General features: G+C 40.0%; 2 protein-coding genes across 10 annotated transcripts in view; one reads left to right on the top strand and one right to left on the bottom strand.

Moving 5' to 3' along the window:
* LOC135096376 (uncharacterized) overlaps positions 1–22154 on the bottom strand; it is a 127398-nt gene that overhangs the window by 7879 nt on the left and 97365 nt on the right. For 2 of the 3 annotated variants that reach the window (XM_063997845.1, XM_063997844.1), the window contains exons 4-5: positions 1680–1801; positions 1362–1437 (exon numbers count right to left, since the gene is read on the bottom strand). In XM_063997845.1, coding sequence (XP_063853915.1) covers positions 1412–1437; positions 1680–1801 — 148 coding nt within the window. In that variant the 3' untranslated portion in view covers positions 1362–1411. Of the gene's footprint in view, positions 1–387; positions 621–1361; positions 1438–1679; positions 1802–22154 lie in introns of those variants that run through there. The other variant, XM_063997843.1, reaches the window with a different exon arrangement.
* LOC135096373 (uncharacterized) overlaps positions 2594–22154 on the top strand; it is a 53054-nt gene continuing 33493 nt past the window's right edge. For 2 of the 7 annotated variants that reach the window (XR_010264721.1, XR_010264720.1), the window contains exons 1-3: positions 2594–2952; positions 3085–3176; positions 13511–13625. Coding sequence is in view for 3 of the 7 variants with exons in the window: in XM_063997837.1 (XP_063853907.1) it covers positions 12385–12419; positions 13511–13625 (150 nt within the window). In the remaining 4 variants the exon portion in view is untranslated. Of the gene's footprint in view, positions 2953–3084; positions 3177–4292; positions 4665–12359; positions 12420–13510; positions 13626–22154 lie in introns of those variants that run through there. The other 5 variants (XM_063997837.1, XM_063997839.1, XR_010264722.1 and 2 more) reach the window with 4 other exon arrangements.

Genomic DNA, 22154 nt, shown 5'->3' with positions numbered 1-22154 from the left:
TCTTATATTTTCTCATTTCTTTGTGCTGTGATTCATGCTAGTGATACTACACTGTGATATCTACAATGCCTTAGTATTACTTAAAGTACAAATATAAGGTCAGATTGTTGTGTGGTTACCTGTGGGGCATTCTTATACATATGTTTATTTACCTTTTCTAACTTTACAGGCCCTGAGGTATACTCATATTTGTTTATATGTGTGTTATTCTTATTTTTATGTTTCTTTTTCTTTGTACCTCTTGTGTTTCCAAAGGCTTGGGTACTTGATAATTATTATTTATTTATTTATTTTTTCATAAATTAAATCTACAGCACTTTTTGTACCAATTTGTATTATTCATACCTAATATTTGCAAGCTTTTTCATTCTGAGATTAAATAAAATGTTGCAGTGATCTCTTTAATTTAGTATGCACTGATGCATGGAAAATCATCATTTCACTCATTACATGATTATTAACACATGTAAGTGATGTCTATCTTTCTTACTTCATTGCTGGTAATTTTTTTTTTTTTTTTAATTTCCTATTGCACAACTGACTGGAGCATGCTGCCGTCTCCACTGCATAGCAGGGATGGTGTCAGCATATGGCACCTCTTCATTCTCTAGAGGTAGAAGCTGTAAATAAATTATAGACTTTTGTGAGGGGCTGATATGTCTACGGATTAGAAGCTAAACCTTCCATTTCTTTACGATTTATATCTTTTGTGAGGGGCTGATATGTCTACGGATTAGAAGCTAAACCTTCCATTTCTTTACGATTTATATCATATAAGATGAATAGTCTTGTAATTTAACATTTAGCATAAGGACAATTCCAAAACATGCCCTAACCCTAATAAATTTCAAGACACCATTGTATGTTAAAAGACATATATATTTCTGTTAAATGTCAGTACACATCAAACAACTTGAATTACCCTAACAAGAAGTGTACGAACAACCATGACTGTACTCTGCTAAATATAATGTTCTTGATATTGACAGTTCCTGTTAACTACCTAAAGATTTGTGACAAATACATACATCAGCAGGAACAGGAATACCCTGCCAATTCTCACCACAGCTCTCTGTCCCCAGTACAAGTTGGTCATTACCCTTAAATCAGCATCCTATGATTTAGTTAACCATAAAATGGTATGGTGCTATAGTTTTCTTCTGATGGAAATATGAAGCAAATTATTGATATACATAAGAATGTGAAGAAAGGCAACTGATAGGAATGCATACAAAAGGAGGTAGGTATAAATTTGTAGTCAACTGAAGTGATGGCTGGTCTGGCAGTGAATGGTATTATTATCATTATAACACATGGCTCACAAATATTTGTGCATAATTATGCACTTTGAATGTACTCACCAATGAGCAGGTAGTCCCCAAGCTCCCATTCCTCAAACCACTGCTTCAAATCACACGAAAGCATCATGTGTAGCACCTATAAGGGAATACACAAGTGGTTAAACATACACAGTAAAGTATATACAAAAGTTTGGAAGAGAGTTAATCACCATTTTATAGGAATATATCATACCTTGCACATTTCATCTGTTCATTTTATATCTAATGTCAAGGCTTATTATACTATGTTTTCTTATGCAATACGAGTAATCATGTACAGTTGCATGAAAATTAATACAGTACATGGCTAAGTAAACTTATAATGCAATAATACTATACCTGGAAATCTGGAGCAGTAGCTAAGGATCACTCCATTTGCATCACAAAGTTGGATGTTCAAGGAGTGATACCTTTTGCAGTTGAAGTACATGACCTTGTTCACACCAGGGCAATGTGGGTGCCTGTGCACACAAAAGAAAGCATTAGAGCAGAGTGGTCCAACTTTTTAAATACTGAGGGCCACTTTGGCATTAAACATAAAAGCCAAGAGCCACTTTTAGTAGTCCAAAACTTGCATGTCACACAGCAATATTTAGTAGTAATAGTAGTAGTAATAGTAGTAGTAGTAGTAGGAGTAGAATCCAGTGTTTCTGGTTTTTGCACACCAAAGCAAACACACATGGCCTACACTCCCAAATTGATCACAGCACTTTCTCAGAAATTCCTTGTGATTCATAAAGTAACAGTGAAATGAGACACCTGAAGCCTGGCCCCAACCTAATGTAAACTAACTGAGATTGGTGAGTTCAAGAGTAAATAATAAGTAATAAGTCATTATAAAAAAAACATTCTTGGCACAGAGAAGTGGCCATGTTCATGACATGTACCACAAATGGCCCCACTTTTTAACCATGCAGAGGAACTTTGGCTCTGCAGACATGATGTTATTCTAGTAGCACTATTTTAATAAGCTGATTGTTATTATTCTGTATACTTGAACATAGTTGAATAAAATGGATTTTTTTCATATAGAATTATTCAGGGAGTGCTTATGGGCCACACTTTATTAAATGGCAGGCCACTTGGCCTGCGGGCCTGCAGATGGACCACACTGTATTAGATTATCATATTACACAGTAGCCATATATATCCATTATATATATATATATATATATATATATATATATATATATATATATATATATATATATATATATATATATATATATATATATATATATATATATGAGGAGTCAGGCGGAGCTAGACGCATCGTGATGTTCAGCTGCTTAGCGTGGGGTTTGATGGGAAGTGTTTGCTTTGGAATGAGGGAGATTTTGGCGCGGAACACGGACACTTGAGGCGTTGTTTTAGAGGTCTTGTGTGGCTTTGTCAGCATAGCAGGAGTTTCACGGTGATGCTTAAGGACCATAGCCGCAGTCGTCTTCACCAGTGTGTGCCTGTCTACTGGAGTGGTGGTGTAGTGTGTGGCCATCCTGAGACCTACCAGTCTGTGGTGACGAGGGAGACGCCTGTCATCACTCAGCAGGGGAAAAGAAGCATTCGTGTGAACGAGGGTTACCCGTGGTGTCCCTCAACTGGAAAATTTGAGGTGAATAAGTTTCATTTAGTTATTTCTTCTGTTTTTTTTTTTTGGTTGTGAGTTTACACGAGTTGTGTATTGATTTATTTTGATATCCATTAAAGTGTTATTTGTATGTTTTATGTTTGTTTACCCTGGCAGGAGAATTTTTTTAGTTTTCACTCCAGTGGTGAAGGAGAGGAGAGGAGAGGTGGATTGTATTCCTACCCGAAGCACTTTTTGATGTGAACAAGGTAAGGAATTCGCTTCTTCGTTTTCAATTTTTACTGTAATCATTTGCCCAGATTGAATATAAAAGTAAAAAAAAAAAATATTTATACATGCTGCATACAGCTGTAAGAAATAAGATTAGTACAAGCAATTGGCCACATCCGAATAAATTTGAGTATGCAACATCACAGTCTTCCTTATCTCACACTGCCATCCATCATGTCTTGCTCGTAGGGCCATTTCTAGCCTTTTGGGGGTCTAAGGTGAAATGTTGTTCGGGACCCCTACGTATGTTGTGACTATGATGGGTGGATTCCAAGGAGGAAAGAAGTAGCGATGTGCGTTAAAGTTTGGAGGACAGCGGCGGTACTGCCAGTTGTTGGCGACGAGTATATTCAGAGAAAACGCTTCAGGGGTAACTTACGTAGATTTCTTCTATATTCCCCTCCCCCCACCCACCCACTCACCTACATACACACACACACACACACACACACACTCTCTCTCTCTCTCTCTCTCTCTCTCTCTCTCTCTCTCTCTCTCTCTCTCTCTCTCTCTCTCTCTCTCTCTCTCTCTCTCTCTCTCTCTCTCTCTCTCGCTCGCTGTACTAACTTATAAGGCAAAAAAAAAAAAAAAAAAAAAAAAAAAAAAATATATATATATATATATATATATATATATATATATATATATATATATATATATATATATATATAATAATTACTATTATTATTATTATGCGATATAAGAGAGGACCAGGCAGACACGTAATGTCATATGCATGCAGCAAAAAAAAAAAAAGAGAGAGAGAGAAAAAGGGATTTCCCAAGACAGTCTTTATACACCGATACTATGCAGGTATGTATAGCACTTTGTAAGGCCATGCCACACAGCATACAAGCACATCATTCAACTCATATTTATATAGTATGTTTCCTGTAGTGATAAGTGAAAATGACAGGATATAGACACAAAACCTGTTGCATATTGCATATCAATTAATTAATCAATCAATCAATCAATAAATAAATAGATAAATAAAAAAAAAAAAAAAAAAAATATATATATATATATATATATATATATATATATATATATATATATATATATATATATATATATATATATTAAAACGTACCCTCACCAACAGGCAAGGGGCACCTCACACCATTACAGGGTTCGGGGCATGTGTGTCCATATATTAACAATACACAAGTCATCATGCAATGTAGTTACGACACACAGCCAGGTACAGGGGCAGCAGACACTCGCACCGTCACAGTCAGTCACATGCAAACTCTACTCGCAAAGACTCGTTTTGCTTTCTCTTTTGTCCTTCCTCACACGTCTTGTCACGTTGCTGTCTCGATACTCTCTCTCTGCCCCTCAGTGCCACAGAGTGCCTCACTCTCTGCCTCCCATGTCATTACCTCTGCCAGATGACACTTATCTACACCTCTTCTAGCTTGCAAGATATAAGTATGAGTCATGCAAATTATCAATAGCTACTGGTAAGGACAATTGCTACTTATGTTGTACATGCACTCACACTCACAAAACTACAATTAAACGGTACCGTATAACAATTATTCCATGGTTAGCTAACCCCAAAGAAGCTAAAGAGACAAGGAACATGAAGCCTGAACTAGTTCCGATCCCTTGACAATACTGAATTGACAATTCTGTCGGCCATTTCTAGAAACTAGATTTTGATGGGTAACTAAAGCATTTATGATGTTGCCAAACTTCCTGTTAACCCACCCTTAGGTAATGTTATTTTAATTTTTACGACTTTCAGTAAGTAAATAGTTACTGAATAATAGTTATTTAATGCATGAATTGTTTTCAGCCTTTCCTTCACAAGGAAAAATAACAAACAGAGTACGGTATTCAAGTTTTATTCATATTGAAACGTACTCCATCACCAGCAGTCGAAGGGCGCTTCACACCGTTGCGGGTTTCGGGGCGTGTGTTTCGGGGAGGATTTTACGTGGGCGCTGAAAACGGCTGTGGCTCTGACTCACCCGGTCACTCTCTGTCACGCAGAACAGGGAGAGGAAAACACACTTCTCCTTATGTTCATATATATTATTCAACAGTACACAAGTCACCGTGCAATACAGTCACGACACATAGGCAGATACAGGAGCAGCAGGCACTCCCATCACAGTCAGTAACACGCAAACTCTACTCGCAAGGACTCAATTCGCTTTCCCTTGTCTCCTTCCTCACACGTCCTGTCACGTCGCGGTCGCGATTCTCTCTCTCTCTCTCTCTCTCTCTCTCTCTCTCTCTCTCTCTCTCTCTCTCTCTCTCTCTCTCTATGTAGGAGGGACACTGGCAAAAGGCAACAAAAATCCAATAATAAAAAAAAGCCCATTGAGATGCCAGTCCCAGAAAAGGGTCCAAAGCGGTAGTCAAAAATTGAAGAATAAGTGTCTTGAAACCTTCCTCTTGAAGGAATTCAAGTCATAGGAAGGTGGAAATACAGAAGCAGGCAGGGAGTTCCAGAGTTTACCAGAGAAAGGCATAAATAATTGAGAATACTGGTTAACTCTTGCATTAAAGAGGTGGACAGAATAGGGGTGAGAGAAAGAAGAAAGTCTTGTGCAGCGAGGCCGCGGGAGGAGGGGGGGCATTCAGTTAGCAAGATCAAAAGAGCAGTTAGCATGAAAATAGCGGCAGAAGACAGCTAGAGATGCAACGCTGCGGCGATGAGAGAGAGGCTGAAGACAGTCAGTTAGAGGAAAGGAGTTGATGAGACAAAAAGCTTTTGATTCCAGGCATGTGAAGCATACTCCATACATGGACGGATAAGGCCCTTGTGCAGAGTTAGCAGCTGGGGAGGGGGTGAGAAAAACTGGCAGAGACATCTCAGAACGCCTAACTTCATAGAAGCTGTTTTAGGTAGAGGTGAGATGTGAAGTTTCCAGTTCATATTATAAGTAAAGGACAGACCGAGGATGTTCAGTGTAGTAGAGGGGGACAGTTGAGTGTCATTGAAGAAGAGGGGATAGTTGTATGGAAGGTTGTATCGAGTTGATAGATGGAGGAATTGAGTTTTTGAGGCATTGAAAAATACCAGGTTTGCTCTGCCCCAATCAAAAATTTTAGAAAGATCAGAAGTCAGGTGTTTTGTGGCTTCCCTGCGTGAAATGTTTACTTCCTGAAGGGTTGGAACTCTGAGGAACACCACTGTTAATAGATTTAGGAGAGGAACAGTGACTGTCTACCACAGCAGCAATGGGACAGTCAGAAAGGAAACTTGAGGTAAAGTTACAGAGAGAAGGATAGAAGCCATAGGTGGGTAGTTTGGAAATCAAATCTTTGTGCCAGACTCTATCAAAAGTTTTTGATATATCCAAGGCAACAGCAAAGGTTTCACTGAAATCTCTAAAAGAGGATGACCAAGACTCAGTAAGGAAACCCAGAAGATCACCAGTAGAGTGGCCTTAACGGAACCCATACTGGCGATCAGATAGAAGATTGTGAAGTGATAGATGTTTAAAAATCTTCTTGTTGAGGATAGATTAAAAACTTTAGATAGGCAGGAAATTAAAGCAATAGGACGGTAGTTTGAGGGATTAGAACGGTCATCCTTTTTAGGAACAGGCTGAATGTAGGCAAACTTCCAGCAAGAAGGAAATGTAGATGTTGACAGACAGAGCTGAAAGAGTTTGACTAGGCAAGGTGCAAGCACGGAGGCACAGTTTCGGAGAACAATAGGAGGGACCCCATCAGGTCCATAAGCCTTCCGAGGGTTTAGGCCAGTGAAGCATCATTGCGAAGAATTTTAATAGGTAGCATGAAATAGTCAGAGGGTGGAGGAGAGGGAGGAACAAGCACAGAATCGTCCAAGGTAGAGTATTTAGCAAAGGTTTGAGCGAAGAGTTCAGCTTTAGAAATAGATGTGATAGCAGTGGTACCATCTGGCTGAAATAAAGGAGGGAAAGAAGAAGAAGGAAAGTTATTGGAGATATTTTTGGTTAGATGCTAGAAGTCACGAGGGGAGTTAGATCTAGAAAGATTTTGACACTTTCTGTTAATGAAGTAGTTTTTAGCTAGTTGGAGAACAGACTTGGCATGGTTCCGGGCAGAAATATAAATTGCATGAGATTCTGGTGATGGAAGGCTTAAGTACCTTTTGTGGGGCACCTCTCTATCATGTATAGCATGAGAACAAGCTGTGTTAAACCAAGGTTTGGAAGGTTTAGCGAGAAAAAGAGTGAGGAATGTACGCCTCCATGCCTGACACTATCACCTCTGTTATGTGCTCAGCACACAAAGACGTGTCTCTGATACGGAAGCAGTTGTCATTCCAAGGAAAATCAGCAAAATACCTCCTCAGGTACCCCCACCAAGCAGAGGCAAAACACCAGAGGCACCTTCACTTAGGGGGATCCTATCACTCCAATAGGATTGGAGCGATAGGACAAGATACAGATATGAGATTGTGATCGGAGGATCCCAACGGAGAAGAGAGGGTGACAGCATAAGCAGAAGGATTAGAGGTCAGGAAAAGGTAAAAAATGTTGGGCATATCTCCAAGACAGTCAGGAATACGAGTAGGGCGTTGCACCAATTGCTCTAGGTTGTGGAGGATAGCAAAGTTGAAGGCTAGTTCACCAGGATGTTCAGTGAAGGGAGAGGAAAGCCAAAGCTGGTGGTGAACATTGAAGTCTCCAAGAATGGAGATCTCTGCAAAAGTGAAGAGGGTCAGAATGTGCTCCACTTTAGAAATTAAGTAGTCAAAGAATTTCTTATAGTCAGAGGAATTAGTTGTGAGGTATACAGCACAGATAAATTTAGTTTGAGAGTGACTCTGTAGTCGTAGCCAGATGGTGAAAAACTCGGAAGATTCAAGAGCGTGGGCACGAGAGCAGGTTAAGTTGTTGCGCACATAAACGCAACATCCAGCTTTGGATGTTTTTGAGGCATTGAACAATACCAAGTTTGCTTTGCTCCAATTAGAAATTTTAGAAAGATCAGAAGTCAAGCGTTCTGTGGCTTCCCTGCGTAAAATGTTAACTTCCTGAAGGGCTGGACGTCTATGAAAAGACGTGGAAAAGTGGAGGGTGGTATCATCAGTGTAGGAGTGGATAGGACAAGAAGTTTGGATTAGAAGATCATTAATGAATAATAAGAAGAGAGTAGGTGACAGGGCAGAACCCTGAGGAACACCACTGTTAATAGATTTAGGAGAAGAACAGTGACCGTCTACCACAGCAGCAATACAACGGTCAGAAAGGAAACTTGAGATGAAGTTACAAAGAGAAGGATAGAAGCTGTAGGAGGGTAGTTTGGAAATCAAATCTTTGTGCCAGACTCTATCAAAAGCTTTTGATGTGTCTAAGGCAACAGCAAAAGTTTTACCAATATCTCTAAAAGAGGATGACCAAGACTCAGTAAGGAAAGCCAGAAGATCACCAGTGGAGCGGGCTTGACGGAACCCATACTGGCGATCAGATTGAAGGTTGTGAAGTGATAGATGTTTAAGAATCTTCTTATTGAGGATAGATCAGAAAACTTTAGATAGGCAGGAAATTAAAGCAGTAGAACGGTAGTTTGAGGGATTAGAACGGTCACCTTTTTTAGGGACAGGCTGAATGTAGTAAACTTCCAGCAAGAAGGAAAGGTAGATGTTGACAAACAGAGCTGAAAGAGTTTGAGTAGGCAAAGTGCAAGCATGGAGGCACAGTTTCGGAGAACAATAGAAGGGACCCCATCAGGTCCATAAGCCTTCCGAGGGTTTAGGCCAGCGAGGGCATGGAAAACATCATTGTGAAGAATTTTAACAGGTAACATGAAGTAGTCAGAGGGTGGAGGAGAGGGAGGAACAAGCACAGAATCGTCCAAGGTAGAGTTTTTAGCAAAGGTTTGAGCGAAGTGTTCAGCCTTAGAAATAGATGTGATAGCAGTGGTGCCATCTGGTTGAAATAAAGGAGGGAAAGAAGAAGAAGCAAAGTTATTTGAGATATTTTTTGGCTAGATGCCAGAAGTCACGAGGGGAGTTAGATCTAGAAAGATTTTGACACTTTCTGTTAATGAAGGAGTTTTTGGCTAGTTGGAGAACAGACATGACATGGTTCCAGGCAGAAATATAAAGTGCATGAGATTCTGGTGATGGAAGGCTTAAGTACCCTTTGTGGGGCACCTCTCTATCATGTATAGCATGATTTATTCCAAGGTTTGGAAGATTTAGATCGAGAAAAAGAGTGAGGAATGTACGCCTCCATGCCAGACACTATCACCTCTGTTATGCGCTCGGCACACAAAGACGGGTCTCTGACACGGAAGCAGTAGTCATTCCAAGGAAAATCAGCAAAATACCACCTCAGGTCCCCCCAAGCAGCTTAGGTGGATCCTGAGGAGGGATTGGAGCGATAGGACAAGATACAGATATGAGATTGTGATTGGAGGAGCCCAACGGAGAAGAGAGGGTGACAGCATAAGCAGAAGGATTAGGGGGCAGGAAAAGGTCAAGAATGCTGGGCGCATCTCCAAGACGGTCAGGAATACGAGTAGGGTGTTGCACCAATTGCTCTAGGTCATGGAGGACAGCAAAGTTGAAGGCTAGTTCACCAAGATGATCAGTGAAGGAAGAGCAAGGGCAAAGCTGATGGTGAACATTGAATGGACATCTCTGCAAAAGGGAAGAGTCAGAATGTGTTCCACTTTAGAAATTAAGTAGTCAAAGAATTTCTTATAGTCAGAGGAGTTAGATGAGAGGTATACAGCACAGATAAATTTAGTTTGAGAGTGACTCTATAGTCGTAGCCAGATGGTGGAAAACTCGGAAGATTCAAGAGCGTGGGCACGAGAGCAGGTTAAGTCGTTGCGCACATAGACGCAACATCCAGCTTTGGATCGAAAATGAGGATAGAGAAAGTAGGAGGGAACAGGAAAGGGACTACTGTCAGTTGCCTCAGACACCTGAGTTTCAGTGAGGAAAAGATGATACAGCTGATACAGCTGTCATGGTGCTCATCCTCTTCACGCCAGTCTCTTCGTGGCGTTGCAGGTGTCACATACTTTGCACCATTCTTGCACGTATTTGCACATCCCTAACCAGCAGAACTGCTGCCACAGGTGACTAAGGGCCGATTTCACAGTCGTTTGGTAATGTTCCCAAGCAAGAGTTTTTACCAAGCTGGTAACAGGCATTACCGACACCTCGATCAGATTTCACAGAGTGACTCCGTGTCACTCTCCATGACTTGCAATTGCTTTTTGGTTGCTGCATAATTTAACGTCTTGAGTACCATCTTCCCAACTGCAGTATTGTTACACAGACTTGCCAAATAGTACATTGTTGTGCCTCATTAACTTTCTCTCCAGTTAGCTGATCCATTCCCATGTCTGCTACATATTTCCAGTGTGGATTTCTTTAAACATGTTACTCTGCTGTGCTATGTAGACGCAGTGTCACATATTGTATATACACAAGCACATATGCATACATATGAATACTTTAATTTTTTTTTCAATAAATGTGTGCTTTCATAACAGCAGTATTCACAAATGCACGCATAAAAATACCTAGACGTTCATACATCCTTTCTTTTTTTCCTTTAGTAAGTGAGTCCTATTTAACACCAGTTAGTGATTTCTGAAAAGGCAGCACGTTTACAGTTCCTAATCATTACCCATTACCTGTTCTCAGTTTACTTTTCCAATCTATTGAAGAGGTAATACTAAATTTAGCAGCATTGACTATTTCAAGGCTTCTTCCAGATTCTTTTCAATAAAGAACTGAGAGAGGGATAACGGCTTTCAGTACTCACAATGGTCATTACATGCCCTTATATCTTATGGGTTTACGGAATGCACATCTCGCCTTCAAGCAAATGCTAAATAATCTGTTTTGGGGCATCATTGGTCACGGTTTGTACATACAGCTGGATGACCTGATTATAGCCTCTCTTGACCTTAACAGTTATTTTGAAAAACTAGACCTTGTGCTAGACCAGGGGCAGAAAACCTATGGCCTGTGGGTTATACAGCCATAGTATTAATATTCCCCCTTCCCCTTCCCCTTCCCTTGGCCGTTTACAATATCATTAAACTCTTCCATGTTGCCCCAAAGGGCTGGTCTGCTTGACATTTACATTGCAATCCGGCACGAAAAACTCCAACCAGAAATAAATAAATTGTTCTAAAACACCTTTGCTGTCTTCAACTCTGAGTGGAAACAGAAGTTCTTCCTGGAGGGCCTCATATATTTCAAGACTGTTCTTCTTCCTGGAGGGCCTCATATATTTCAAGACTGTTGCTGTCTTAAGAGTTCAAGGTGCACCGCCACTAGGAGACAGAGCACCGAACATTAAACTGTGCGTCGATGTCTGCCAATGAGAGGAATGACACCATCGCTAGACAATCAGGCAACCAACAGAAAATAAATTTGGTCTGCCACAAGCAAACTGCTGATGTCGATAAATTAACGTGTGCCAGTTATTGAGGTCTCCCACCTCTTTGCTTGTCAGATAAAGCCATTCTCGGATGGGGACTTCAAGGAGTGTCTTGTTGCCACAGCGTCATGACTTTGAGGGTGTGAGTCTTTCATCCTGCATCATTCATTGCCACATTGAGATATCGACAATGTGCACGATTAAATGAATACTGGACACTCAACTCTTGTTGCTTTTTCCCTGGTCCTTGATGAGAGCACCATCATGGATACTACCCAGCTGGCCATTTTCATTTGTGAGGAATTCCTTCAACCTGTCATGGTACCACCACTGGACAAGACTTCTTCGACGCCGTCCTTCAGTGAGTAGAACAGCACTCACTTGAACTTTCCTGTCTCAACTATGTGACGACCGACGGTGCCCAGGTAATGGTTGGAAAGAAGGAAGGTGCTGATTCATTGCTAGTGCACCACTATGAGGCTACCAAGTACACCAAGGATCTCTGTGCACCTAGTCTGCCAACCTCATGGATGTCATGTCTGTCATGGTGAAGGTTGTCAACTCCATCCACTCCCATGGCCTAAATCACTGCCAGTTTCAGGTATTGAAGGACGAGGTCAACAAGCACTATGGCGACCTGCTCTAGCTCAGCGAGGTTCGCTGGTTGAGTCATGGGGGCACGCTGTCATGTGTGTGTGTTACATGCAGCAAGAGACTCACTTTCCTCTTTCACAAGAAACAACCTCCTCGCTGAAAACTTCTCCAATCCACAATGGCTCACTCGCCTGGCCCTGCTCACGGACATTTGAGACTGAGAGACATTATGATGAAACTTTGGGTGAACTTTGCTGCATTGGGGTAATTTTATTAATATATATATTTTTTTTTTGTATTATTCTCTTTCTAGACTTACTAAGAAACACACACACACACACACACACACACAAGCGCATATAACTGGCTGCCTGTAAATTCAATGGTGGTGAGGTCTCTACTTATTATGCTGAAGTTAACTCACTGAGGTTGCTGAAGGTTTTCATTGAGGACCATGTAGTAGTTACTGTCCTTGGACAAGAAATAAGATCTTCAGTGTATGAAAAAATTACATGGACTCCTAAAATCTGTTCAAGAGAGTATAGCTGATGTTTACAATTCCCTCTCCCCATCCCCCCCCTCCCACACACACACACACACACACACACACACACACACACACACACACACACACACACACACACACACATACACACACACACACACACACACACACATGCACACAAAGTATTGCTACTTAACTTGAAAACAAACTGTTGGGGGTTGTGAATCACATATGCATATTCCTGTCATCATAAGACACATCATTGCATCACATATGGAAAGAGGATACAATGAATAGTACTTCATTATTGAATAGCAATAGTAATGTCACAATGAATGTGATTTCGATTTACTCTCCTTTAGTAGGCTCTTGGTCACCTATTTGGTTATATAGATGCTGATGCAGATGAGGGCTTTCAAATTTCAAATTGTAAAAGTTTTCCAGTCAACCACATTTCCTTGTTATGTCTGTCACTGAAAAATCGCTAACACGAAAAGTGGAAAAGTACTACATATTATCTAAATGATCAGTAGTTAATCCAATTAGAGTATGGTACTAATAACCATAGACTCAACTTTGAAAAAAATAAATAAAACTAGGCATTAAAAGGCTTCAACTGCTCCATCATTCATTTAGGTGCCTTTGATGGCTTTAAAGATTATACTCTAAACTTGTCCTGTAACATTTTATTAAGCTTGAGAAGCCATGATAGTCAAATAGCAAAGGAGCCAAGGTGTAGATAGGTAGGACATACTGTAGATCAAGAAAATTGGATAACAGATGAAATAGAAGGGTAACAGTGTAGATAAAATATAATATCAGTTATGCAATAGCCTGCCTTTTTATTTAGGAATCCCACACCTGATGAGTCTCTTGGGTTCATCTGGCGACCTGCCACTGCTGATGAATTACAACACCTGTCCCTCACACCTACACCTGCAATGAAGGGCGACACCAGGAGGGAGGTGAGTTATGATTGGTCATTTTCTTTCCAGCACTTGTTCAGATACATTTTTAAAACATCATACTTTTTTCTCAATATCTTCCTCATATAGGGACTTTTTTCATGCTACTGTGATTGTTTGTCACTTTTATTATGTTCATGTTGCTTCAAAGCCATCGATGCTCTGGTTGAAGTCTTCGTGATTTCGTTCCAGTAAAGAAAAATAATATATATATATATATATATATATATATATATATATATATATATATATATATATATATATATATATATATATATATATATATATATATATATATATATTGTTATGACCCAGATTCCATCCCTCTCACTGCTGCCTTTATCTTTAACTCAGCTACTATGTAATCTAGTGTGGGGCTCAACTACAGGTTACAGGGTCTTTCTCATCTCCTGCAACCCTTAAAACTGATGGTCATAACACCAAATTCAGCCCCCTTTATGGCTGTCATTACCTTGGGTCAGCCTCCCTAACCTACCTCCTGCATAGGTTAGTGCGGGGTTCACATATACATTTACAGGGTCCTACTGGCCTCATGTAACAATTGACAAATATGAGATTGTAACCCTATTTCGCCAAACAATAGGGAAGGAAGTATTTAAACTGTTTAACAACTCCAACACGCTGAGAAAGAATCACAATTCATATTTTAGAAGGCACAGCTTTGACAAGTGAAAAACTCTTTTGAAGACTGTAATATTCTATGAGCTACCACCCTCTCGAAACAACACCACCCACGCTCATGGAATATTACCACCTCCTGCTGAACAATACCGTTTACAGCCTCCCAGAAGACAGGCCAATACCCCACAGAAATGGCTAAGTCAGAGGAGGGAGTAGATGCCACTGCACATCAGAGAAAATATAATTCTCTGGGTCCAAAGCTCTTAACAGAACTATGAATCCCAGTAACATTTAATGGCACAACGAGACGATACACAAAACACGAGACAACAGAGAGGGAAGAGTGAGGGGACTCATTCTCACCATGATTCTAAGTTGGCACCCAACACTCAGTCAACAGTGACAGGGCTGCTGTTAACTCATATTAACTAACAAGCACCCTCTAATGTGTGTAAATATAGCCCTGTTCCTTGCCAGTATTCCTTCCTTGTTTAGCACATACATTGTCCACCTGTAAATACCATAAATACAAAAGGAGGAGGCAGAAGGCACCTGCCAGAACGATAATTACTCCCAGTGAGGTCTAAAGCACTGGATCAGGGGGGGTGCTGTGAACTTATCATTAAACCCAGCTGTGACCTCACTGAACGTTTCCCTTTGTGTCTCACAACACAAGGGGGCAGTCACAGCCTCCCCTCTAAAGATGACATTCTTCCTCCACACAAAATTACAAGCACCTAGTAACACACACACCCTTCACTCAGAATTTCAAAATTATCATGGCGACTCGTACACCAGCCTCGGAGTCCTCATCTAGGGAAGGGACCACAAATGTCCCCAGGTTGGACTGCCCTTCTAACAACGATCCTAATTGTTTTCACACATCCCTCAACTTTTTCTTCATTAATTTCTGCAACATTCGCAGTCTAAGATAAAATTTTCAATATGTAGAACACCACCTCTCCTCTTCTAAACCTCATCTTCTTTTCCTCACTGAAACTCAGGTGTCTGAGGAAACTGACAGTAGCCCCTTTTCTGTTCCCTCCTACTTTCTCTATTTTCATTTTCAATCCAAAGCTACGTTTATGTGCACAACGACTTAACCTGCTCTCGTGCCCACACTCTTGAATCTTCCAAGTTTTCCACCATCTGGCTACGACTACAGAGTCACTCTCAAAGTAAATTTATCTGTGCTGTATACCTCTCACCTAACTCCTCTGACTATAAGAAATTCTTTGACTATATAACTTCCAAAGTGGAGCACATTCTGACTCTTCCCTTTTGCAGAGATGTCCATTCAATGTTCACCATCAGCTTTGCCCTTGCTCTTCCTTCACTGATCATCTTGGTGAACTAGCCTTCAACTTTGCTATCCTCCATGACCTAAAGTAATTGGTGCAACACCCTACTCGTATTCCTGACTGTCTTGGAGATACACCCAACATTCTTGACCTTTTCCTAACCTCTAAGCCTTCTGCTTATGCTGTCACCCTCTCTTCTCCATTGGGCTCCTCCGATCACAATCTCATATCTGTATCTTGTCCTATTGCTCCGATCCCTCCTCAGGACACCCCTAAGATGAGGTGCCTCTGGCATTTTGCCTCTGCTAGTTGGGGGGACCTGAGGAGGTATTTTGCTGATTTTCCTTGGAATGATTACTGTTTCCGTGTCAGAGACCTGTGTTTATGTGCCAAGCGCATAGCAGAAGTGATAGTGTCTGGCATGGAGGCGTACATTCCCAACTCTTTTCTCTACTTAAATCTTCCAAACCTTGGTTTAACACAACTTGTTCTCATGCTATACATGATAGAATGGTGGCCCACAAAAGGTACTTAAGCCTTCCATCACCAGAATCTCATGCACTTAATATTTCTGCTGGGAACCATGCCAAGTCTGTTCTCCAACCAGCTAAAAAACTCCTTCATTAACAGAAAGTGTCAAAATCTTTCAAGATCTAACTCCCCTCATGACTTCTGGCATTTAGCTAAAAATATCTACAATAGCTTTGCTTCTTCTTTCCCTCCTTTATTTCAACCAGATGGCACCACTGCTATCACATCTATTTCTAAAGCTGAAATCTTCGCTCAAACCTTTGCTAAAAACTCTACCTTGGACGTTTCAAGGCTTGTTCCTCCCTCTCCTCCACCCTCTGACTACTTCATGCTACCTATTAAAATTCTTCACAATGATATTTTTCATGCTCTCACAGGCCTAAACCCTCGGAAGGCTTGTGGACCTGATGGGGTCCCTCCTATTGTTCTCCAAAACTGTGCCTCCTTGCTTGCACCTTGCCTAGTAAAACTCTTTCAGCTCTGTCTATCAACCTTTCCTTCTTGCTGGAAGTTTGCCTACATTCAGCCTGTTCCTAAAAACGGTGACCGTTCTAATCCCTCAAACTACAGTCCTATTGCTTTAATTTCCTGTCTATCTAAAGATTTTAAATCTATCCTCAACAGGAAGATTCTTAAACATCTATCACTTCACAACCTTCTATCTGATCGCCAGTATGGGTTCTGTCAAGGCTGCTCTACTGGTGATCTTCTGGCTTTCCTTACTGAGTCTTGGTCATCCTCTTTTAGAGATTTTGGTGAAATTTTTGCTGTTGCCTTGGATATATCAAAAGTTTCTGATAGAGTCTGGCATGAAGCTTTGATTTCCAAACTACCATCCTACAGCTTCTATCCTTTTCTCTGTAACTTCATCTTAAGTTTCCTTTCTAACCATTCTATTGCTGCTGTGGTAGACGATCACTGTTCTTCTAAATTGATTAACAGTAGTGTTCCTCAGGGTTCTGTCCTGTCACCCACTTTCTTCCTGTTATTCATCAATGACCTTCTAAACCAAACTTCTTGTTCTATCCACTCCTACACTGATGATACCACCCTACACTTTTTCCACGTCTTTTCATAGACGTCCAACCCCTCAGGAATTAAACATTTCACGCAGGGAAGCCACAGAACGCCTGACTTCTGATCTTTCTAAAATTTCTGATTGGCGCAGAGCAAACTTGGTATTGTTCAATGCCTCAAAACTCAATTCCTCCATCTATCAACTTGACACAACCTTCCAGACAACTATCCTCTCTTCTTCAATGACACTCAACTGTCTTCCTATTCTACACTGAACATCCTCGGTCTGTCCTTTACTTACAATCTGAACTGGAAACTTCCCATCTCATCTCTAGCTAAAACAGCTTCTATGAAGTTATGCGTTCTGGGACGTCTCCGCCCGTTTTTTCACCTCCCCAGCTGCTAACTCTGTTCTGGGGCCTTATCCGTCCCATGCTTCACATGTCTGGGGGTTCCACTCATACCACTCTTCTAGACAGGGTGGAATCAAAAGCTTTTCGTCTCATCAGCTCCTCTCCTCTAACTAACTGTCTTCAGCCTCTCTTTCATCGCCGCAATGGTGCATCTCTAGCTGTCTTCTACCGCTATTTTCATGCTAACTGCTCTTCTGATCTTGCTAAATGGATGCCTCCCCTCCTCCCACGGTCTCGCTGCACAAGACTTTCTTCTTTCTCTCACCCCTATTCTGTCCACCTCTCTAATGCAAGAGTTAACCAGCATTCTCAATCATTCATCCCTTTCTCTGGTAAACTCTGCAACCTCCTGCCTGGTTCTGTATTTCCACCTTCCTATGACTTGAATTCCTTCAAGAGGGAGGTTCCAAGACAGATATCCTTCATTTTTTTACTACCGCTTTGAACCCTTTTCTGGGACTGGCATCTCAATAGGCTTTTTTTTTTTTTATTGGATTTTTGTTGCCCTTGGCCTGTGTCCCTCCTTACATAAAACACACACACACACACACACACACACACACACACACACACACACACACACACACACACACACACACACACACACACACAAGAATGTGAGCGTTCGTGGATCACAGAGTGCGATTACACACCATCACTTGAACTTAAACGTTGCCTCACTTCAGATGGGTTTATCTTATATTCACACTTAATTACACATGTTGTGTAAAAAAAAAAAAAAAAAAAAAAAAAAAATATATATATATATATATATATATATATATATATATATATATATATATATATATATATATAACTGCCTTCAAGAGGCTTAGGAAATGGAAACATAAAGATGAACTTTAAGAAATGAGACCACCTTGCAGGAAGATTTTTTTTATTACATTATTAAGTGCATGATTTTTTTTTTTTTTTATCTCTAAGCTTCTTTCATGTTATCTCTACCCTCTCTCAAGTTTCCTTCCTGGCCGTTTTGTCACTCCATATATATATAATGTATAATGTGTGTATGTATGTATGTATGCATGCATGTACGAGTATATGTATTGTGATCCAGCTTTACCATTCTTGCAAGGTTGTTTTATATTTAAATTATCAGAATTCATCTTTGTAAATCAGCCTTTTTGAGGTACATATTCGTTGATATATGGAAAATATTTATAGACCAAAAGTACTATTATGATTCTGAATTTTCTGTAATACTTGTCAGTGTTTTGCATCATCATCAGGAGACATGAAATAAGTCATGGAGAAAGAAAGGCTATATGGAACTTCTTGGCTTTACTCATTTATGGTTACATTTCTACATACTTGCGTAACTCTTCATCAGAGTTTTGACTCCACCTTGTACTGACTTTTCTACATCGTTCTTCCATCTTTACCCCTTCATTAGCATCTTTAGTATCTTCCTCTTGAAGACCTGTGATGCTTTATTTTGTACTTGAGATTTGGTCCTATACAGATGAAGTATACATGAAATACAGTCATCTATACAATATGACATCTCAAGTTGCATTATTATCTCTCTCATGGTTAAAAACATAAGAATATAGAAAGTAAGGAAGCTGCAAGAATTCATCAGGCTTACATGTAGATAAATTTGTCTACTCTTTAATCTCTCTATTGTAGAGTAGTGTGTGTAATGGTTTTCTTTGGAAAACTGGATATTGATGGAGTTTCAGGTTCTAAAGATTTACATTGGTTGGGCGGACTTAAGGTTACAAAGTAACTTAACAGTAACTGCAGGCCTGAGTACACCATAGATTACATGGCTGAACGGGTCTGTTTGATAGTGTAGAGTGGTAGAGAGTAGGATGTGTTGTTGTCTGACCAGAGTTGAATGAAGATCTGTAAGATCTGTTATGATGGTTCCAATATTATTCATGACCCCCTATCATGGCTAGTTCAGTTTAAATTTATATATATTGTAATATGTATTTTTTATTAGTACTTAGCCATCACCAAACAGATATATGTGTTGTTAGAAATGAATTTTTATTAGTACTTAGCTATCACCAAACAAATATATGTGTTGTTAGAAATGAATTTTTATTAGTACTTAGCTATCACCAAACAAATATATGTATTGTTAGAAATTATTAAATTTTTATTAGTGCGTAGCTATCAACAAACAAATATGTGTATTGTTAGAAATTGTAAATTTCTGACACCCTTTCAATAATTTTTATGATATTGTCACACAGAATCTTGAAGATTCAAACTTACATAAGCCAAGTCCTATAACTTTCTGCACAACAATATATGCCATTCATTGAACAGGCTGTTGTGCAGAATTTTGCTTTTTGTGTTGTGTGTTACCCTTCTGGGTAGATATAATTGAGTGTGTGAACTATTGTTATTCTTTATGGATAGTATTGTTCTTAAAGTGACATCTAACAATCCCTCCCCCTTGACTTAAAAATATTTGCTTAATTTCAAAATGGGACTAGTTTGTTGTGATCTGTATCTTGACAAGAGCATTCTGTGTGATTTGTTAGATATGCATATTAGTTCTGCATGTTGATAACATGCAATAGGGCATGTTCACTCATCACATGGACACACCACTACAACCACCAGCAAATGACTCATGTAGTTGCCAGATGCTACTGAAAAGACCAGAGATTCTGGGAATCATGACAGTAATTAACACAGTCATACCTCATGCTAGGTAAATGACTCTGGTACATCAAAAACTATTGCCAGTACTGCTGGAGAAATACCTAGTCTAGAGTTCAGACCACGCAGGTTGGTGTATATGCATATTTAGATACATGAGTGGGTAACAATGCCTACACAGTCACATTACATTTTACCATATGTAGACACAGTTTCTGTTGGACATAGTACATAAACATATATGATCACATTTTACTCAGCCAACAGCATGCCATGCATGATGACATTTTGATTCTCATTGCTTTAGGTATTTAGACAGTGATAAAATGCAGTCTATTTGGACTTTACTTGAGTGGCAGTGAAGCACAGTTATGAGGAACAGCAACAGCATACGTCCTGGAAGACCAATGGTTACGTTGTCCTTTACACTTAATGTAGCACCGATCATGTGTTTGCATACATGCTCATCCACACACACACACACACACACACACACAGTTTAGTACTGTACTTGAAAATGCATTCTTATAGCTCACAGGAAAAGGGAAAGGACAAAGGAGGGATTACTTGAGTACATATTTCATCCCATGACTGCAGGGCTGAAGCATGTTGCTGGGCATGGAGATGGGAGAGGCCATTCTTTTGTTATTTATGGAAATTTTAGCTGAATGAATCACTCCTTAGAGTGGACCTGCTTATCCTCTGGCTTGAGCTCATGGACCATCACCTTGGCAGAGGTTGTGCCCAACATCTTGTCAACATCAAACACACGTTCCCCAGCAATCTCAAAAGTGGTATAGTCCATGGTATAGAGAGACTCATAACCCAGACGTTGTAAGAGTCGCTGTGAAGGCACTGCTGTGGCCTGGCTTGTAGCTAGTTGACACCCTTCTGGCACCCTAGCCTTTCACTCTCCTGTAGGAGCAAAGTTATACCTCTTATGACCACTACTGTTAATGAGGAAATGACTGAAACTCAAATATCTTTAAATAAGACAGAGAAAACACCTTGTAGTGATTTTTTTTAAAGATTATGCAGATTAGTAGGTGCAAAACCAAAGAATGTTCAAGACAAAAAAAAAAAAAAACTTTGGAAGTATATGTACAGTGTAGTGCATTAGTCATCAATGGAGATGAAATCTGACACTTACCATTACTTTCCATTGCTATGGACGAAAGATTCTTAAAGCAAATTAGTAAGAAGTATGGTAATGACCAGTTACTAACTCAGTCTAAGAAAGCAATGCATAGGGGGCCAGAAATGCCAATTAGGGTATTAGGATTCATTTTTAGGTGTTAAAAGTAGAAGGCCTGAAGTTATATTAAAGTTATATTTGGCGCTGGTCAGACCTCATCTAGACTACGCTGTACAGTTCTGGTACCCATATTACAGGAAGGATACAGGTCTATTAGAATCAGTACAAAGGAGAATGACTAAAAGGATACAGGGGATGAGGAGTATTCCTTACAAGGCGAGACTGAAGTTGTTAAATTTACATTCTTTAGAGAGACGTAGGTTAAGAGAGGACCTGATAGAAGTATTTAAGTGGTATAAGGGCTATAACAAGGGGGACGTAAGCAAAATTCTAAGGATCAGTAACCAGGACAAAACAAGAAATAACGGGTTCAAGCTTGAAAAAATTAGGTTTAAAAAAAAGAGATAGGAAGAAATTGGTTCTCAAATAGAGTGGTGGATGAATTGAATGGAACAGACTCAGTAATCAAGTTGCTAGTGGTAAGCATTAGGGAGCTTTAAGAGATGATTAGATGGATTTATGGATGGGGATGATAGGTGGAAATAAGTAGGTATGTTTCATACAGGGACTGCCACGTGTAAGCCTGATGGCTTCTTGCAGCTTCCCTTATTTCTTATGCTCTTATGTTCCAGTTGTAGAGGGCCACTTTTCTTCTCCTAAACCTATTAACAATGGTGTCTCACAGGGCTCTGTCTTATCACTAGCCCTATTCCAATTATTAAAAAATTATCTC

This window comes from Scylla paramamosain, unplaced genomic scaffold (assembly GCF_035594125.1).
Source record: "Scylla paramamosain isolate STU-SP2022 unplaced genomic scaffold, ASM3559412v1 Contig3, whole genome shotgun sequence".
NCBI classification, from domain to species: domain Eukaryota; kingdom Metazoa; phylum Arthropoda; class Malacostraca; order Decapoda; family Portunidae; genus Scylla; species Scylla paramamosain.
This window is presented reverse-complemented; position numbering and strand designations above follow the sequence as displayed.